The following is a 20897-nucleotide window of genomic DNA, read 5'->3' as shown; positions in this document are numbered from 1 at the left end:
AAATAAGACTTTCATTAATCTTCAAGAAAATTATTATTTGTATTTTTTTTTTTGGTAAATCTGAGAGATTTCTGTCCCTCCATCAGAAATCCATACCGTCAAGACTTTGACTTAGTTCATAAAGGTATTGCAAAAAGTAATCTAAATGAATTTAATGATTTAAACCAGGTCTGCTGAAGAGACCCTTTATATGAACCGATTCAATTTAGGCTTTTTTTTCATATGAACTTTGATCAATGCACATCAAGTATTGTCACCTGCAGCTTGAGGTGCAAGAAGAAACTTTGTTGGTTTTTGCAAAAGCTTAAACATGGCAAGCATGTTAACCCCACTGGTCTCACTACTGTTATGATCTTTGTTTTTGGATGAAAATAGCTTTTGTCCCAAAGAAAGAAAGTTAAATGGGTCTGAATGAATGAGTTTTACTGTTTCATGTCATCAGTGTATGTGTCTACTTTTGGTGTGTTTTACCACATCTTGGGTTTTTTAGGCGACTGTCTGCATTGATCTGGGATGTAAAACACATTGAACAAAATGCCAAGACTTTTAATGAGCCCCGCAGCAAGATTGCAGAGTCAGCAAAAATCATAACAAACGTTCTTCTGAAGTTCATAAGGTTGGTCTTTAGTGAAGATCCATTTGTGATATTTATTTTGTTCTGTAATTTAATAAACTTTTTCTTTTTCCACCCCGGCCACAGTAAACCTCACTGTACAGATATTATGGAGATCTACAATGCCGTTGAAAACATGGAGTACTCTGACGATGAGGTTTGTGTATTTGTTTCACCTGTATTTTCTTAGCCTTTTCTGCAGAACTTGAGATTGATTCATATGTGGCTTTTAGGACATGGATGACATCGATGCACCTGGAACCTCTGCAGGACAAAGACTTCGCCAGGTAGTGTGAAATATTAATGATAGTATATACTGCACATTGGTAGAAATGTGGTAGAATTTACATAAATGTTTAAGAATCACTTCATGATGAGGTAGATCTTAAACAGCACGTTCATGCCAGAAAACTACTAATTGGCCGAAATGCTTCATTTGACTTTTCGGAGATCATCTACTCTTCCCTGTGGATTACTTCTGACCTACTTTCTGTATGCACTGAATTTCTGCGTATTGAATTTTAGAATATTGAATAAGATGTTCTGAATTTGTGTATTTGCAGTAGAAGATTCCAAAACCGAAAATTCCCTGTTTGAAAATACATGTCTTAAAAACTGGCATAAAAAATCTAATTAGGAACTGTTAAATGCCACATAATATTCAGTTTTGTTAATGACACGTGTCAATAATTCAAATTTACACAATACAAATTCAATTAGTTCTGATGTTTTATAAGCTCCATACTAAAATCTGCCGTTTGGATAAAAAAAAAAAAATTCCATCACAAAACCGAATGCTGTTTTGTGTCTTGTTTTCGTCAGCCATCACTGGAGCTTGTTCAGGACAGGGATGCGTGGAAGGACCACTGCAAACGTTTGCTGGACTACATGTTTGAGTGTGAGGATTCAGAGCCGTTCCGGGATCCTGTAGATCCGAGAGAATATCCTGTGAGTCCAAAAAACAATGGAATAATGTTAGGGATGTCTGTCTTAATCTGGAGATGTGGATCTGATTTAAAGGTGGGATCAAGCATTGTCAGTAGAAACAGGAAGTTAATGTCTCCTGGTTGTGTCTCCAGGATTACTCTAATATCATTGACGCTCCTATGGACCTTGGAACAGTGCGGCAAACTCTTGAAGAAGACCGCTATGAAAATCCCATAGACCTCTGCAAGGACACCAGGCTTATTTTTGCCAATGCTAAAGCCTACACGCCAAGCAAACGGTCAAAGGTAATGCATAAGTCTTGGACAATCTTGTCTTTTTTTGCCTTTTCTTATTTCTGCTTGCCTTTTTGCTTAATTCTTGAAGACATTGATGTTCTTGCACTCTTTGATTTGATAGATTTACAGTATGACTTTGCGACTGTCAGCATTTTTCGAGGAGAGTATACGAAAAATCATTTCAGACTATAAGACTGCCATCAAAAGTAGCTTAAAGCTGCGACGCAGTCAAAGATTCAGGAAGAAATTACAGCATCAGGAGTCGGCTCCTTCCAGTCAAGGATCCACACGGTAAGTGGATCCCCCTGACATGTTAATGCTGCTGTCATTTTAACTTCTTTGTCTAATGTCATTGTTTGCAATCAGAAAATGAAGTGTTTATTTTTTTTATTCTTCTCCCCTCTTGACCCAAGTCAAAAGAGGGCTACTATAAAAACTCAGGAAAACACAGAACAGTCTACGGCCAAATCTACCTCCGCCAAAGTGTCTGGACCAGAGCGCCGCAGAGTCAACGAAGCCAAGGATACCTTCAGACGGAGCTGCTCATCTTCATCCGGTAAGACACACAACTTTATTAAAAAAATTATTTGTTTCTGGTAATAAAATACAAGGCATTCTGTTGCAGCTACATGTGTATATAAAAAAAAAATTTAATCAACTTTTAAGTGAATTGCCCATTCACATGAAGATGATCTAAAACTATTTCAGCTGCTTTATTTGGAATAAAAAAAAAGGACACAAAGCATTAAAAGTGGGTTTTATGAACAGACTTGAGACTGCATTATTCACTGAGAGTCTTCAACGAGTTATAAACTCAACATCCTCTGGAAATCCAGATCAGTACAAGTTGTGAATAAATCATTCAGCCTAGTTTTATGAACTGGATCCACTACCTCCTCCAGTGGTTCCTGTTGAATGTACAGTGCTTTAAAGGGATAGTTCACCCAAACAGCAAAATTATGTCATAAATGACTCACCCTCATGTCGTTCCAAACCCATAAGACCTCCTTTTATCTTCAGAACACAGTTTAAGATATTTTAGATTTAGTCTGAGAGCTCTTAGTCCCTCCATTGAAACTGTGTGTACGGTCTACTGTCCATGTCCAGAAAGGTAAGAAAAACATCATCAAAGTAGTCCATGTGACATCAGAGGGTCCGTTAGAATTTTTTGAAGCATCGGAAATATATTTTTTTCCCCCAAAAAAATAGCAAAAATTATGACTTTATTCAGCATTGTCTTCTCTTCCGTGTCTGTTGTGAGAAAGAGGTCAAAACAAAGCAGTTTGTCATATCCGGTTCGTGAGTCAGTCTTTTGTTTGTTATCTGGCTCGGCTCGGTGTTCAGCTTCAGTTCTCTCTTCACATCAGTTCAGTCAGTGTACTGTTTGAGTCAATGAATTACTCCGGGATATTGTTTTTTTTTTTTTACTCTGAGGGAGTGTCAGCTACATTAAAAAAGTTAACAGCTTAAGTCATTGCGGATTGATGAGTATTGGAGACGCGAACTGTTTAAAAAAATTCAGTTCGATTTGGTGAACTAGTTCAAAAAGATCCGGTTACATCGAATGATTTGTTCGCAAACCGGATATCACAAACTGCTTTGTTTTGAACTCGCTCACAACAGACACGGAACAGAAGACAATGCTGAATAAAGTCATAGTTTTTGCTATTTTTGGACCAAAATGTATTTTCGATGCTTCAAAAAATTCTAACTGACCCTCTGATGTCACATGGACTACTTTGATGATGTTTTTCTTACCTTTCTGGACATGGACAGTATACCGTACACATAGCTTCAATGGAGGGACTGAGAGCTCTCGGACTAAATCTAAAATATCTTAAACTGTGTTCTGAAGATAAAAGGAGGTCTTATGGGTTTGGAACGACATGAGGGAGAGTCATTTATGACATAATTTTGCTGTTTGGGTGAACTATCCCTTTAATGGACACCATTCTTTAGAAACCCACCAGATGGGAAGTTTATCCATTGACCAGATATTATAGACAATAATTTAAGTAGAAAATACTGGTTAAACTGATTATAAGTAAATCTGTAATTGCTGTGTAAACTATTCATTTTTATTACATGGGACTTTCAGAAACTCTGGAATAACAGTTTGTGCTTTTGATATAGGGTCTGATCATGACAGCAAACAATCTCAGAGTCAGTCGGAAGAGGATGATGAACCTTCATCCTCATCTCGTGTCTTCAGACGAGAGACTAGAGCCACAAGAAGAGCTGCACAGAATAATGGAGCAAAACACAGACATGGTGGGATCCTTTAGACAAACTGTTAAATCCTTGTGTGTGTTATCGTGTGCAGTTGAGTCGAAATGTAAAGCAATTTTAGCATTTTTTTTTGTCTTATTTTGACAATAACAAATCACTTAAAAAAACAAAATTCTTACGTATCTTAGAGGGCTATGCCAAGATGAATGGGCACAGCAGGGCACACGAGCGTCAGAGACCACGACCCTGCAGCGTTTCTTACCAAGAGCCTTCACAAGGCTCTGATACATCAGAGAACGAGTCGTCATCATCTTTCAGTCGCCGGCCGAGGGCCCGCAAGACCGCCATGGCAGCAGTTAATAAGATAAAACTCATGGATACTCTGGAAGAAGATGAAGGCTCGGATGAGGAGGGGTGTGGAGGCAGCACCCGACCTGCGACCCGTGCTAGCAAACGCTCTGCTGTAATTCAGAGCAGTTCTGATTCAGAAGAGGAGGAAGCAGGTATAAACATCTACACAGCTTAGGGTCCTTGCACACTGACTCTGAAATTTGTATAGTTTTTTCCATATTTGTCAACCTTTCCTATCAAAATGCTTGCTACGGATGTGAAAATGCAGAAATGGAATTTTTTTTTATGTCGAAAGTTTCGGAGGCAGTGTGTAAACATAACACAACTCGAGGTCATATTTATTTTTTTACGTGCAAAAATTGAGCGAACATTTCGGACTTATTGTGCAATGACCTTTAACATTTATGTTATTGTTATTGTTATCATTACATGTTATTGTTTTTCTCACAGAGTCAAATGAAAGTGACGTTTCAGCCAGCGATGAAGAGAAAAGTGATGGCAGTGCAGACAGTGATTCATCTTCTCAGAGCAAAGCGGAGAGCAGAACTGCTGGGGGCAGACCATCTAGAAGATCAGCAGAAAAAAAGGGTGTGTTTGGTAGATCCATTGAGCTCTAAAATCAGCATGAAATCCAGATTTTATTCATCTGCACAGGTTTTGCACAATTTATCAAGCGTTCTATTACAAAATATCTTAATGATAATAAACCATTAAAGGGTTAGTTCACCTAAAAATTAAAATGAGCCTGTGTTTTACTCACCCTCAAGGCATCTTAGGTGTATATGACTTTCTTCTTTCAGACGAATCATGTCGGAGTTATATTAAAAATTGTCCTGGCTACTCCAAGCGTTACCATTGCGGTGGGTGTTTCTGTGAAACAGTCCAAAAGTAATCAAATAAAGCGTGCCCATTTATAAAAAAATGTGCCTCACATGGCTCCGGGGGGTGAATAAACCCTTACGAAAAATAACCATGGTTTTATTATAGTAAAACTGTAGTAACCCATGGTATTTTGGCGTATTGACTGCCATTTGTAAAACCACAGATTTACTACAAATACCATGATTAAACTATGGTTAATTTAATTTGTGGTTACCATGGTTTAACTACAGTAACCATGGTTTTTTGGTTTTATTTGTAGTAAAACCATGGTTAATTTTCGTAAGGGAAGGCATCCTGTAGTATATCCATTAATTTTTAGAAGTAAAATATCCATATTTCAAACGTAATATTTTTCTCTCACTTCTGTTATCTGTCATGTCATGCATGCCGATGTTTTATGTCATCCACCTGAGCGACAGTTAGATGAAGTGAGAGAGAAGTCTTTATTATGTTTGACATAAGGATAATTTTCATACAAAAACGCATGGATTTGCTACAGGAGGTCTTTATTCACCTCCTGGAGCCGTGTGAGGCACATTTTATTATGGATGCGCATTTCATTTGACATCTTTTGGACCGTTGGACAAACATTCGCCCAATGCAATGATAATGCTTGGAATAACCTGGACTATTTTTTATAAAACTCTGATTGGCTTCGTCTGAAAGAAATTCATATGACCCTATGATGCCTTTAGGGTGAGTAAAACATGGGCTACTTTAAATTTTTGGGTGAACTAACCATTTAAAAACATTCTCAACTTGTTCAGGCTTAAATAAAAATGGATTGATGTTTAACCTCAAATGAAGTATGGTCCTTTAACATTAAGCATTAATGGGTCACTGACGCTAAAGAAAGGTGCATTTCTCTATTTCTATTTTTAGAAACGTCTCCTTACATTAATGGACATGGCACAAAACGGCAACGAGTGGAAAGCGAGGACAACACGGATGATGGGGAGAGTCAGAATGAAAGTGTGAACGGGGAGTCAGATGAGGATCTCGTTGTCAGGCGGAAGTCCACCAGGAAGACTGCAAAAGCCGCTGTCACTAAAATAAAAAAATTGAATGACACTGATGCTGAAGAAGAGAATTCCTCCAGAGTCCAACGTCAGAAAAATCGACCAAGCAAGCAGGATTCTGAAGGAAGTTCTGATGAGGATGTTGAGGTGCCCAAAATTCAAAAGCACCCTTATCAAAACGGAAGAAAGATGAAGAGAAGTAAAGCACCAACAGAAAGCCAAGAACAAGCTTCTCCCACAAAACAGCAAGTTACCCACAAAAAAACCTCAACCACAGATGCATTAACATCAACCACCCAGGACTCAGAGGAGCTCAGTGATGTTTCTGAAAAAGTTGCTGCTCACAGGAAGAGAATAAAATCAGAAGACGAAGAAAATCAAAGTGATGGTGAAGAAAGAAGATCGCTCAGAAACAGAAAGTGTGCATCCAGCGCTCACAAAAAAATGCTTGAGGCAATGTCGGGTGCCTCCAGTTCGCAAAGTGAAGAGGAGGTAGACCAAAGACAAAGGAAAAAAGAGGATACTTCCTCCGATGAATGGCAAAAGAGTGACGCATCAGAGGAGGACAAGAAGGCAAATCCCAAGAGAAAGACTTGCCTTAAAGTTGCATCCAAAGGAATCACTCTTCGAACTCTTCCCAAGAAGAGCTACACTATGGAGGACTCGGATGAAGAATTCAGTCCTGAGATGGAGGTGCAGTCGAGGAATGGAAAGAGCAAGGAGTCGGCCAACTCCAGGGCAAGAAAACCACCAGGCGGTAACTCCAAAAGAAAACGTGGTGGCTCCTCAGAGTCTGAAAACGCAGACAACAGAAGTAGTAGGACCAGGGATGAAAACAAGGGCGTGACACCTCAAAGAAAGCATGCGAAACGCTACAAGCACTCAACGGACTCTGAGAGTGACTCCGAAACTAGGTGCAAATCAGAGAACGGTCAGGAGCGATGGTCTCAGGAGAAGCTTCCCAAGGCGACCCGGCAACAACGCAAGCAAAGCGAAAGCGATGATGATGAAGAGGATGGAAGCGACTCTGAGAGCGAAGAGTCTGCGGAGTCTGAATCCGATGCCAGCTCAGGTTCACAGAGCAGTCCGAAGAGAAAGCTAAGAGACCGTGGCCGAGGAACCGCGCAGTCCAGGAAACGTCAGAGGGGTGTGTCCGATGAGGATAGCGACGTGTCGTATGGGAAACCTCGACGGGCCACGCGCATCCGGACCAGAAACCGAGGCAAACGGACTGTGAATTACCAAGACAGTGAATGAAGGACTTGGGCGGTGGAGCCATGCAAGAGACACTAACTGGAGACCTTGAAGACACACTTGATTGTCCGAACTTAAAAACAATTGTAGTAGCACTGGAGTCCTCAATATTACTGTGAATCGGTTTCATTCAGGGATATTTATGTTTTGTTGGTTTTATAAATAAGATGAATTATAAATAAGATGTATTTGATCTTCTGGTTTGGCTATTCAAACCAGCCCCACTCTGTGATTCGGCCAATGGGAAAGACTGCATAGAGAAGGATGGTTTGCTTGGGTGCTATCCAGTTATACCTCCTGTTTAATCGAGCATATTTGCTGGCTTGCACTAAAAGGCACACTGTAATGAGGTATTTTATACACTAGTTCTGCATTAGAAACTCAGGGGTCAACTACGTTTACCATATTCTCAAACTTGCATTTGTTTCTTCTTTCCATTTTTAGCTCTAGGATTCTAGTGTCATATTTCTGACATGAGCATTTAGGTCCAAAAACACTTTATGAAAACGAACAAGTCGTCTTTGACTCTGACACACAAATTCTGTATTGTCACTGTTAAAGGGATCGTTGAGCCAAAATGTACAAATATGATTCTTCCTGTCACCTTTTGGTTCCTCTTTTGTGTTCTTTGACCATATCTCGGTTTGTAGCAAAGCGTTGTACATTTAAATTCCTTTGTCAAGAATGACTTTTTTTTTTTCTTTTTGTATTCAAATTAGATGAATTGCCATGCCATGAACTATGAATTGGTACCTATTTGCTAAGTACAGTCAATCAAACGAGTACTTCCAGCAAAAGTACTGTTTTTTTCTCATATTGGGAAGATGTTTTAGTGATCGGTGTTGCATACTTTCAGTATTAATTCCTTTTCAGACTTAACTTATGAACAGCAATTAACTTTTGTATGCAGTCTTTGAATTGTGCATCGCTGTTTATGTAATGCAGATGATATTTGGCATTTTGCTTGTCTTTTTCATAAGAGCTTCTTTAATACACGTTTCACTGAGGATGATAAGCCTGCTGGCTGCTTAAGTGAGAGAGGGATGAGTTCCTTTGAATAAAGTACTGTTTCAGGTTGGAATTGGAATTTGTTTTTCTAAACTCCTTTAAGAAATAAACTGATACGGGGAAAATGAAAGACAAATCTCACGTTTCTTTTACCAGTTATAACTAAGCATGATTACATGTACAGTTTTATTTTTGTGGTTCAACTTTTTACGTAGGCCTAAAGGTAATTTGATTAGCATGTTACGAGTAACAATGAAAACCGAACATAAAAGAGTAAAGAGCCCAACTACAGAAACACTGATCCCAATAATGGTGCTTTGTTGAAATTTCATTGTTTGTTTTTAAACCTTAATTGCGTGTGCAGAATTGATTTTGATTCAACGCAACTAACATCGACAAATCAAACATTTTTAACATTGGTTGCTTGCTATCAGGGTAGCCTCTGCCAACAAATTGGTCCATCTGTCCTTAGAGTAAATACACATTTTCTTTTTAGAGCTGCTTGACAGTGGGATTGAATTCTGTTTGCGTAATTGAAATATAATAGTTTTATTCATTTTATTTGTATTACTGCAATATTATTATTATTATTATTTAATATCTTTAAAAAAATCAGTATGGCTACTGTATACTGTCATTTGACTTCACTGGAAACATGCCATAGAGATTAAAGTACAGTTTATGTCCTCCGGGGCATCGCTAGTATGGGGAAAAGGGTGACCGAGTGCATCTAACCTTTCAAATCGTATTCACAAAAATCGAACCTTTCATTGGAGAATAAGTATTTAAAATGGGGGGGAAATGTTTGAAACCTTCATTTGCCAGTTTAACAGCTCTAAATGTTTTTCTATAATGCCTGATGAGGTTGGAGAACACCTGACAAGAGATCAGAGACCATGCCTTCATCCAGAATCACTTCAGACCCTTTAGATTCCCAGCTCCATGTTGCTGCTTCTCCTCTTCAGTTCACCCCACTCATTTTCTGTAGGGTTCAGGTCAAAGGACTGGATGGGCCATAGCAGAAGCATGGTTTTGTGCCCATTAACCCATTTTTGTGTTGTTTTTGAGGTTTGTGTATGGATTGTTGTATGGTTTGGATCCAAACATGGTCCATTATAATGTTTCTAACAGAGTCAGTCACTTTTACATTTTTTATCTCTTGGTATTTCATCAAATCAAAGATGCCATTTGTCTGAACAAGACATCCAGGACCTCCAGCAGAAATATAAGCCATTGGCATAAAAAATACAGCTGTGTATTTCATTGTACACATGGGGTAGTTTTATCCCTGTGTTCACTAAACCCATCTTGAGTGTTACACTGTTAACACTGTGAGCAGTGCAATAAAATTAGAAGACTAATGTCATAATCAATGATACTGCATAATTGTTGCCATCATTTAAACAGCAATATTATTTACAGGAAGAATTGCACAAGAGTACATGTCACAGAAATCAAACTGAACTTTGGCCTACATGATCTAAATGGATTCTCACATTTCACTGTTGGTTATATATACTCTATATAATTGTGTATGTGACCAATAAAAATCCTGAATCTTGAATGATCTGAAGTATATGTGATTATATGTGAACAAATTGATTCACTTTTAATGATTCTTTATTCAGCCTAAAATTATGACCTTATAAGTTTTTTTTTTCTTTGTTGTTTTTTTTTTGTGTTTGATCAATGCCTTGAAATGTTCTTTGGCTCACATGATTATTAGAAAAGCAACATATCGTTGATGGGATAAGAATTGCTAGATGGTTTTTAAGAACAGACTTAAAACCTTAAACTCTTAAGATTCTTTCAAAAAATAAATGATATGAGATCGATATGAAAGAAAAAAATTCACTCAGTTCTATTTCTTAAGCAATATGCCCTTTGACACCAACATTTTTTTTACAGTGAAAGCTGCATGCAGATAAATCACTCATGTTATCTTAATACTGGCTGAAACTATAATTTTACCTCGAAGTCAGAAGAAGAAAAAAACAATTATTATACAAATATAAAAAATACACTTATTTTAGTTGTTAGTGTACATCATAGTTGTATTGTATCAAAATAATAATAAATACTTGATGAGTTTACTGTACAGTAATAATACAATTAATAAACTTGAAGATACAGCACGTGCAATAAAATCCCTTCTAATCCCATTTTAAATTAATTTAATCAAACATGCCATTATTTGCTATTTTATTGCACATGGGTCATTGCAACATAATTTTTATGAACCTAAACATACACTGTCAATCGGAAATTATTTTTTTTAAAAGAAATTAATACATTTATTCAGGAAAGATGCAGTAAATTGATCCAAAGTGACCATAAAAACTTCCACATTGTCATAGGAATTATTTGTCAGATTACATTTCAGCATTTCAGTATAAACACTGTTCTTTCAACTTTTTTTTCATGAAAGAATCCTGAATAAAACTTATAAAGGTTTCCACATATTAAGCTCTTTTTAACACTGATAATAAGAAATGTTTTACAGTATATTACAATGATTTCTGAAGGATCATGTGACATTGAAGACTTAAGTAATGCTGCTGGAATAAATGACATTTTAAAATGTGTTACAATTACAAATATTTCTGTTGTATGTTTGAGCTATTTTTACTGTAATTTCATTTGTTTTTTTTTTGTTTTTTTCGTGAATTTACAAATAATGAATTTACATGGTGCAGACTTCTTTCAATATATATATACAGATGGGTCCAAAAAGTAGAGACCTGTAGTGAAAAACCTTATATTTTGCACGTTTATTACAATATTTTAATAAAAATAAAATGAACAGCATAGCAATTTGAGTGAAAGGTGAGTTGACAAAAAGAAAAAAGAAAGAAATTCCGAATTACACTTTTAGTATTTGGTTTGACCCCCTTTTGGTTCAGTTCTTATTGAACTCATCAAGTTGTTAATGGACTTTAGATTTGAGAGTATTCCAAAGAATGATGCAATTGTTAAAATCATTAGAATATGAACGCACATTACATGATTACTTGAAAACTGCTGATTTAAACCGTTATGAAGATGTATAGAAATATAGACCTGTCACAGCTTTAAAATGGCATGATAACTGCAATATCTGCACAGCTTGTCTGTATCTTTCTCTCAAACCATATTAAAAGCTAACACAAGTACATCCCATTTCTAAAGCCCACCCCTTTTTCAATGAAGATAACGGGTCTTATCAAAAGAACTCTGTCCCTACGGTTCATCTGATCACACACACTGCTAGAGAAGGCCCTGGCTCGTCTCATTCTGCTCTTCTCACACAACATCAGCTTCACAATGCCGGTTGATTTCAATGGAACGTGGGAGATGGTCAGCAATGACAACTTTGAGGATGTCATGAAGGCTTTGGGTATGTGATTTCTATTACTCAATGTCTACTATAGTTATCAACAGGAGCATAGACACACCACCAGAGATGCAGATTGGGTTCTTGCATCTACATCTAACTTATCTTATCCTTAGAGAACAGAGTTCACGCTAACCCTGCATAAATGATGCACTTATTGCAAAAGAATGGGTTAAAGAAGACCATATATATGCCAAAGTAATAGAGGTAGAATGGTTTAATTTTTTGTCATTCTTTTGTTTTGCAACAGATTTGAATGCATGTACTCACTTAATATTAGACACTTTATTTGGGTTATTATAAATAACTGCAACTCAAATCATAACAAAATATGCATAGTTTGAAATAAACTTGAAAACAAAAAATTGTGCATGCACTGGGGTTGCATAAATTTCAGTCATCTTCATTTCTTTCAACGGATTTTATTGCATGGACTCATGCTTAATAATAATAATAAGATCAGACTGTTATAGCAATTTGAGGAAAATAAATGAATGAATTCCTTGTTAATTAATAAATTAATTGAAATGAAGAAAACTCATTGAATATCTTTATTTGTGCAAGAAATGAATCAATAAATGGGTTGCTTTTTCAGGATCAAAGTTCATGCAAGGTCATTTTATTTTATCAGTGGCTTTGATAAAAGTGGGAGACGAGCGAACTTGAACACTTCAGCCACCTTTGTCCCAGCGTATCAATATGTGTGAGGTCATTTCTGTCCATCTATTGCATAACTGAAGAAATATGGCCCTGTTTCTTCAGTGTCCCCAATGATTTCAAAGTCTCCTTTCAGTACACTCATGGAAATTGATGTTGAAAAGACATGAATTTGACTTTCGAAAAAGGGTCAAATGAGTAAATCAAACTGACATCAAAAACGTGACATGACATTGTTGTGATGTTAATTTAATCAAACATATTTGCCTACATATACATTAACCCAATTTCAATGTGGGATTAACTTATTTTTTTCACCCAATTACCACTGGAAGAAATTGCCATCCAAACTGAATTTAAAATGATGTTACAGCATCTTGATGAAGCCTTGATAAATACTGATGTCAGATTGATATCAAGGTGCCTGCTGAGATGCTTCTTGGAACGTGCTGATACTTCATTTTCAAGGCTATTATATAGTTAATTCTATTCCTCCCTTACAGACATTGACTTTGCCACTCGTAAGATCGCAGTGCATCTCAAACAGACTAAGGTAATTGTGCAGAACGGAGACAAATTTGAGACCAAAACACTCAGCACCTTCAGAAACTATGAGGTGGATTTCACCATCGGGGAGGAGTTTGAGGAGCACACAAAAGCCCTGGACAACAGAATTGTTAAGGTAGGTGTTCAAAATGCAACAAAGTCCAAATATAAAATATTTCAGATTTGAGTTGCATAAAAAATATATAAATCCATTTGGATTTTGAACATAAACTAATCAATTAGATGCATACACATAAAGAAACAGGCAAGAATTTCTGAAAAAAACACAAATAGAAAATGACCAGGTCTATATATTTATCCAATTTATTTTACTTATTAACTAATTATTTTAGTGTTTTTAACAATTAGCCATATTTTAACCATGCTCATCCTTTTAAACTAACTGAATAAATGTAATTGTTTTCACATTGAATAGATGATATTGTGTCCCATATAGAGTACTCATCTTTTACATCGATAAAACACTGAAATATTTCTTTCAGACTCTGGTGAGGTGGGACGGTGATAAACTGGTGTGTGTGCAAAAGGGAGAAAAGGAGAACCGTGGCTGGAGGCAATGGATTGAAGGAGACCTGCTTCACTTGGTAAAGAACTGCACTTGTACAATTGATACATCATCAAAAGGAGAAATCAATTATTACACTTATGGCATACAATAGTCTTTTATTATATGCCAGGGTACTGAATTATTATCATATAATATACCACTGCACTGGCATACATGACACCCCAAAATCAATATACATACCCAAATAAACAAGGTGACACTGTAACTTCTGTCACAATTCCAATTTGGCACTTTTTAGGTGTATATTAATGAATATTTTAGTGTATATGTCCAGTTATCATGCTGACCCCTCTCTCTTTTTAGGAGATCTACTGTCAGGACAAACTCTGCCATCAAGTCTTCAAGAAAAAAAACTAATGCTCAATAAATAACAGGATTTTCACACCTGGGTTTGGTGTTATGCTGTGTATATTTATTAAATCAATTTTAATAAACAGCTTCAACCAAATACACTCATTTGGTGCTCCATCTGGGAGAATTTCAATGCAGCAAATAAAAGTTTCTGATAATTTCGCTGTTAAATAAGAATGAATAATAACTTCCATTAAGAGGTGTATAATCCAGTTTAATTATATGTGTTTTATTGAGACCAGTATATCAAAGTTGATATTATTTGACATGATTTAGCCAGAAATGGGCATGGATGCATTGTTTTCATGTACTAATACCTCCTATTGCACTGGATGCAAAATTTAAATCAAGTACTGATTCAGTAGTGTTTATACTGTTAAACCGTGTTCCCTCACCATTGTTAAGACACACCAACCATTTATCATCAATATATTCTTCTAAAGCTAATCCATTTACAGTTACTTCCCCATAATGTATTGTGTGCATTAAAATCACCACAGCATATTTTCATACACAATATTTTCCAAAATACTTCCCTCTATTTCCCATGAGGATTATTCAATTCAATTCAAGTTTATTTGTATAGCGCCTTTTACGATACAAATCATTACAAAGCAACTTTACAGAAAATACGTTTCTACAATATTTTGTAGTAGCTTATCAGTGGTGACTGTCAGTTTGTGCGCATATGACAGGATTTTTCAGAAAAATTAATACAAGACGTAGTCAGCCAGACGATGAACATTATTAACAGCAGTTATTATATGATGCAGTCACACTTGTAGCAATATGTGTTAGTTCTGTTTGTTGATTCAGGGTTAGCATCATCTGAGGTCCTCTGAGGGGTCAGCATCATCTCTTCTCAGGTGTTCTGGATCCAGACTGGAGCTTGTGGAAATCCTAGTTACAAACATTGAAACAAATTATAATAATTTATTACATCTATAGAACCTTTACTAGTCCATATCCTTACTGTAAGTGATTCATTCTTATAATTTACATGTATAATTTCATAGCTTAAACCATTTTGTTTGAAAGTAACGAATCCCCCCCCCCCCCCACCACCACCATTCTCTCTATCTCTTCTAACTGCTGAATATCCTTTAATAATAAAATCTAACTCTGATTTTAACCATGTTCCTTGCACACATATTATATTAGGTTTCTCTTTTAATTAATCTACATATTTCTTAAATGACTGGCCGTTATATCAAACTTCTAGCATTCCATTGTAGTATTCCTTCATTTCCCACCCTTCAGTCTATTCCAGCATTGTGCTGGGTAGACTGAGTGTCTGCACTGAAGTTATCCCTAACTGTTTCCCAAACCATTCCTTTTATCCCCAAATATTTTTCAGCTGCTTTCACAATAATTCTTATCCTTTTGGTACGACTCGTTGTCTGTGTAGAACAATTGATAACTTCAACCATAAAAATCACAAAATCATGTTTGCTGACAACTAAATTGTCTTTCCTTATCTTTTCATCCTCTTCATTTATTATGTCATTTCTAATGCCCTCTTTTCGTTTTGGTATTACATTCACTCTGGGGACCAGCTTTACTGCTTCAGAGTAGCTAATGCCTTCAGTTACTGTAATTCTTTGTACCTCTTTGGCTCTTTTACTAAATTCACAGCCCTGGTATGCTGCACTGTGCTCCCCTCCACAATTGCAGAACTTTGTCACGTTCATCATAATCATGATATATGCCCAAACCATTGACATTTATAACATCGAAGTGCTGGAGGGTTGTACAACTTAACCACATAACTCATAAAACCAACAAAAACCTTATCAAGTAACGTTTCCTCTTCAAACTGATAAGCTGTTGCAAATGTCCCCAAATCTCTTAGTTTTGAGTCTTTTGGTTTCACATACTTTAGCGTGCTTAATGTTTGCTTTTATAGCATCTGTCTCTACGTTTACAGGAATGCCTGTAATGACTGCTCTACCTAGCTTTTTGTCATTAGCCTTTGAACATTGTACTAGTTTACCATGAATTTTACTCATCTTAATTGCTTTTTTGAGTTGTTCTTTACTTTTACAAAACACCAGTTGTTGTCCATTTCGTAATATTGTTGCATTCTTTACCTCTCCAATTTCTTAACTTAGACTTTTTGTAAGTTGTATCGGATTCCCCTCTCAGAACGTGTTACTTTCTTGGCTCAACTTAACAAATACCTTATATTGTTCCCCACCATCCTTTAACCCTAAAACCGTATTCTGGACAAATGTGGGCAAAATAATTTTGATTTATTTAAAAAAAATACTTCCCTTGATCTGAGCGGTACAAGACTTGGTTACCTTTCCTAAGTTTGCCTCCTGAACACACACACATTTTTTTGACTCAATTCTACAATGTTAAGTGGGTGAAAAAAAAAAACTCCTTAATCTTGTATTTGGGTCAAAAAATGGGCACCCATAGAAATGAATGGGAAAAACTGTAATTTAGAGCATTCTTCTTGTTTTTTTGTAAAAATAAATTAATAGATCCAGTACAATGCATATCTAACATACACACAAATGAAGGGCTGATCCTGTAAAACATTCTCATCATGGCAAAAACTCACACTCATACACACACACACACACAAACAATGCATTCAATGAGCCTATGACAGAGCTGGGCTAATGTCTGACCATGTTTTTTGGTATGATCCAATCATATTTTGGCATCTTTGTATAGTCTGACCTAACACATATATATATATTTTTTTAAAATTACAATTTTAACTTATGATAGTCAAAAACTTAAGAGGTCAAATTCATTTTATACAGTGGTTCATAGAGTTCAGCCTATATGCAGCCATTAAGTACTATAGCCATCTAGTGGCTATTGATATTATTGTTTTTTTGTTAATTTAATACCAAAATGAGACACCAGGTGACAGCAAAGTCACTTCATCTTTAGGTTTTAGCTCTAAGAACTTATTGAAATGATATTTTAATGTAGTTAAAAAAAATAAAAACATAAAACATAAAAATAAGCATAATTTACATAGAAAATATGGTACTTTTTGAGGTAAATAAATTCAAAAATAATAAAATAAAGCACCATAAATGGATAGACAAACTTTATTGAAGACAGTGATATAACATTTATAATAAATAGAAAATAGGATCACACCTGAGTCCTCTGTGCCCATATTTGTCCACAATTACAGGATTAAGGGCTATAAAGTGAATACGGTTTGAGGGTTAAAGATACACTTTCACCACAATCAGTTGTATTATTATTTTCCTTTTTACTAGATTAATATTCCACTCTTTGTTTCCCTTGCTGTCTTCCAACTCTCCAATGCTCCCCTTCTCTCCTGTCTCACTTTCTACTCCGTCACTTCCTTCCTCCATCTCCTGACCATTTCCAGTCCAGCTGTTGCCATCCACCCTGACACGGAGTCAGTTTCAGTTTGCATTGGCATGCACCCGCCATCCACAGGCCTCTTCCACCAGGTCCCAAATGTGCCAATTTTTTCCTGGCTCCAAAAATATTGTCTGTTTAGACACACAGAGATCAAGAATCAGTGTAAGAATCACAGCAATGGTGACCATCAAAAAAGCATGTTGTAGCCAATCAAAAATCATCCATGGCTCCCATCTTGCATTGTGGCATGAATAAATTATGAGCCATTGTCTTTGCAATTTCTTTAATTCTTACTATTTAGGACCCGAGGACCAAGGTGTGAGGACCCTCTTGGAATTGCTCCATTTCTTATTATTTCTTTTATTTTTGGTGTTGTTATGTGATTGTTTAATAGCCTGTTTTGTGATGTTCAGAGTTGATCTGTTTATCTGAATATGCTGTTTGTCCCCGTTGTTGAGATTCATACGCTGGTTCTTCATGTCTGTGTGTCTGAACAAAAAACTTTGTGTGATTTTTTTTTTTTGGGGGGGGGATCAGAACAGCTTGTAAGGAACTTTTTCAAAAATTATAAGAAAAAAAAACAATCTTTCACTGTGGAGTCACAAGATTGTTGTAATTAATAAATTAAATTTGTCTCAGAGATTAGACTCTGAATGAGTTCAGTGATTTAGGTTAAATAGTGACTATGTTAGAACATAATCATCACCACCTAATGACTTTTGCTCTTTGCAAATATCTAGTTGTTCTAATTCAGATAAAGCAACTAAATATATGTAGCGGGTAGGTGATTGAGACTGGAAGTGTACCTTTTAAGGCCTAATCACTGGCGCTGATCATTTGGATCAGGTGGCGTAAGTGACGCGTCCCTTTAAATGTGTCGCAAGACATCAACAGAAAAACATTAATGCGGTGTGAGTTGAAGAGTGAGTCTCTTGGTGTATCGTCTGTGCAAACAGGATAATTTCGGCTTGGTGTCTGCGTGTATGGTAACCAGTAATTGGTGCCCGTAGTCACGAGTCTACAGACATTTGTTCGCAAAATAGCGAGTAGTGATTCTACATGGGTTTGAGGTAACGAGTAACATCGAGGAGAGTGTCCAGCTATTAATCATTCATGCGTTTAAACTTTGTTAAAGGGTATATAGCTCTTATTTATTTGGGCTGGTGTCAAAAGAAAAAAATGAGGATTGCCTTCGTTGGTCACTAGCTACTGTTTTTCCTGGGTTTAATAATTTTGTTTCATTTTGTATTTCTTCATATGTGTGTCTTGGGGATCTGCTACCACTGTTTTTGATGACCTGGACCCAGGTGGGCCTAGGAGGGAGTCCGGCTAGTGGTAGTTCGTTAATTTAGATGTTGTTGTTTTTTTGTGTCTGTTTGGCAATTGTCATTATTCAACCTTTGGCCCATGGGCATTGTGCAATATTTCCTTTAGGAATCGTGTCTATCTTGCAATGTTTACTGGTGTGAAGTGTGAAATGCTGTGTTAATGTACGCATGGCCAATTTGGTTTGAAGTGTTTCTTGTAGTGTTGGAGTGTATGTGAACAGTACCTATATATCTGACTTTATTCACTGTAGTCTAGGCATTGTTAGATTTTTATCTTGTAACTCATTTATTATGAGACCTTTTATTCATTGTGATTAATCTATTGTAGAATTGTTCATTGTTACCTATAGGAAACATCTGTCTGCTCTGATTGCCAATCAGTGTATTGTCTAGTGTTTAATAAAATTGAGTACATCAGTCCCATTTTCATCCCTTCATTGGAGATAACCTGTCTAAATAGCTTGAAGGGGAGTGCTGTTTGGGGTTTTCTACTTTAGATATACAAATTGTGAGACTGAGCACGCCCCTAGGGGTCACATTTGGCGTAGTCGGCAGGGTCAAAGTGGGACTGGTGTAAGACCTGTGAATTTTGTTTTCGTGTATGTTTATTTATTTTTTGGTGGCGATAACTAAAGTTATTGATTTACAGGAAAAACAGTAGCTGAGGAAAGGTCCGGGATGGTGATGTTGTAAGCAATAAGTGGTTTGTTTCAAATTTAACTGTCTTTTTTTTTTTTTTCAAATATCATAGGTCATGGAAGACCAGGTTAGACTCTTAACGGAGCAGATTCAACGACTTCAAGCAGATAATGAAAGACTTCGGCAGGGAAATGTAGTGCCCCCAGTAGATCCAGATCAGGGAGAACAGAGTCAGTCAGTGCCAGGTTCATCTGGTATGAGGTATGTCTATGTGCCAAGAGAACGTAAATATCCCAAGTTTTCTGGTAGTCCAGGTCCAGAATGTCCTCCTGTGGAGGAATGGGTTGAAGAGGTTCGTAAATGCTTACAAGCTAGACATATGTCCCCCAGTGAGCAGGCATATTTTGTATATGATCTTCTTGAGGGGGAGGCTAAATTAGAGATTAAACTTCGTTCAGCTACTGACAGGGCTGACCCTGAGAGAATTTTTTCAATATTATTACAAACTTTTGGTTGTGTACACTCCTATATTGAGGCCCAACAAAAGTTTTTCCAATGTCGCCAGCGTGAGGGAGAAACGTTGCGTGAATTTTCCCATTCATTAATGGTCCTAATGGAAATTTGTCAGCGTAAAAATTCAAATGCGATTTCTAATCCTGACTCTGTTCTCCGTGATCAGTTTGTGGAAAATGTTCGAGACAAGATGCTGCGCAGGGAATTAAAACAGTTTATTCGCCTCAATCCGGGCTCGCGTTTTTTGGATGTGCGTAGAGAGTCATTCCGTTGGGTTGACGATGGGGAGGGGGCCCGCCCAGTGCGTGATAGGGCTTTCTCTTGTGATGCTAGTCCCGTCGCAGTAGGGGAATGGGGAGCAGAGACCCAGGCTGTAGCTGCCACACCAAACAACGAATTGGTTGAACTTAAAGATTGTTTGCGTAGGCAGCAAATTCAATTGGACACCATTCTAAAACATTTGTCCTCTGGACCGGTGAATTCCAATCCCAATAGCAGGCCAAGCAATCCACCCCGGCGTTACAGATTTGAAGCTGATGGTCGGCCTATTTGCTTGAAGTGTGACCAGGCTGGTCATATGGCAAGGGACTGTTTGACAGTCAGTTGGCAGGGACGGCGGGTACGGGGTGACTCTGGACAGAGGGCAGTTAATGTAGTTGATGTTCAATCCGCTGGGTTGCAGGGAAACTAGCACCCTCTAGTGTATGGAGCCAAGCACTAGACGGGTCCTCAACAGGCTCAGGTTCTTTCCTCCCCATACCATCTTCTCATTCCGTACTTATAGGGCAGTGCCCGGTGGCCGACATTAAGATAGGAGGAGTGTGTCTTGTTGACACCGGGTCTATGGTATCTACCATCGAGGAGTCTTTTTTTAAAGCGCACTTCCAAGTTCAGGGGCATGACCAGCTACGCTCCTGTGGATGGCTGCAGTTAAGAGCAGCCAATGGGTTGGATATCCC

The 20897-nt window shown here is 37.2% G+C and overlaps 2 protein-coding genes across 2 annotated transcripts in view; both read left to right on the top strand.

The window, feature by feature from the left end:
- Positions 1-8652, top strand: part of brwd1 (bromodomain and WD repeat domain containing 1) — a 29769-nt gene extending 21117 nt beyond the window's left edge. Inside the window, exons 32-42 of the mRNA XM_052576111.1 lie at positions 491-616; positions 701-770; positions 847-900; positions 1436-1561; positions 1693-1845; positions 1958-2127; positions 2250-2392; positions 3970-4107; positions 4254-4568; positions 4867-5004; positions 6181-8652. Coding sequence (XP_052432071.1) covers positions 491-616; positions 701-770; positions 847-900; positions 1436-1561; positions 1693-1845; positions 1958-2127; positions 2250-2392; positions 3970-4107; positions 4254-4568; positions 4867-5004; positions 6181-7574 — 2827 coding nt within the window. The 3' untranslated portion in view covers positions 7575-8652. The remainder of the gene's footprint in view (positions 1-490; positions 617-700; positions 771-846; positions 901-1435; positions 1562-1692; positions 1846-1957; positions 2128-2249; positions 2393-3969; positions 4108-4253; positions 4569-4866; positions 5005-6180) is intronic.
- A 3139-nt stretch (positions 8653-11791) lies between these two features.
- rbp2a (retinol binding protein 2a, cellular) lies at positions 11792-14196 on the top strand. The gene is made up of 4 exons (XM_052576210.1): positions 11792-11955; positions 13113-13291; positions 13659-13760; positions 14048-14196. The coding sequence occupies exons 1-4, from the start codon at positions 11883-11885 to the stop codon at positions 14099-14101; spliced, it is 408 nt and encodes a 135-aa protein (XP_052432170.1). The 5' UTR covers positions 11792-11882; the 3' UTR covers positions 14102-14196.
- Positions 14197-20897: the final 6701 nt, after the last annotated feature.

The sequence above is a fragment of the Carassius gibelio genome, chromosome B15 (assembly GCF_023724105.1).
Source record: "Carassius gibelio isolate Cgi1373 ecotype wild population from Czech Republic chromosome B15, carGib1.2-hapl.c, whole genome shotgun sequence".
Lineage (NCBI taxonomy): Eukaryota > Metazoa > Chordata > Actinopteri > Cypriniformes > Cyprinidae > Carassius > Carassius gibelio.
The sequence above is the reverse complement of the archived record's forward strand: the minus strand, read 5'-3'. Positions and strand labels throughout refer to the sequence as shown.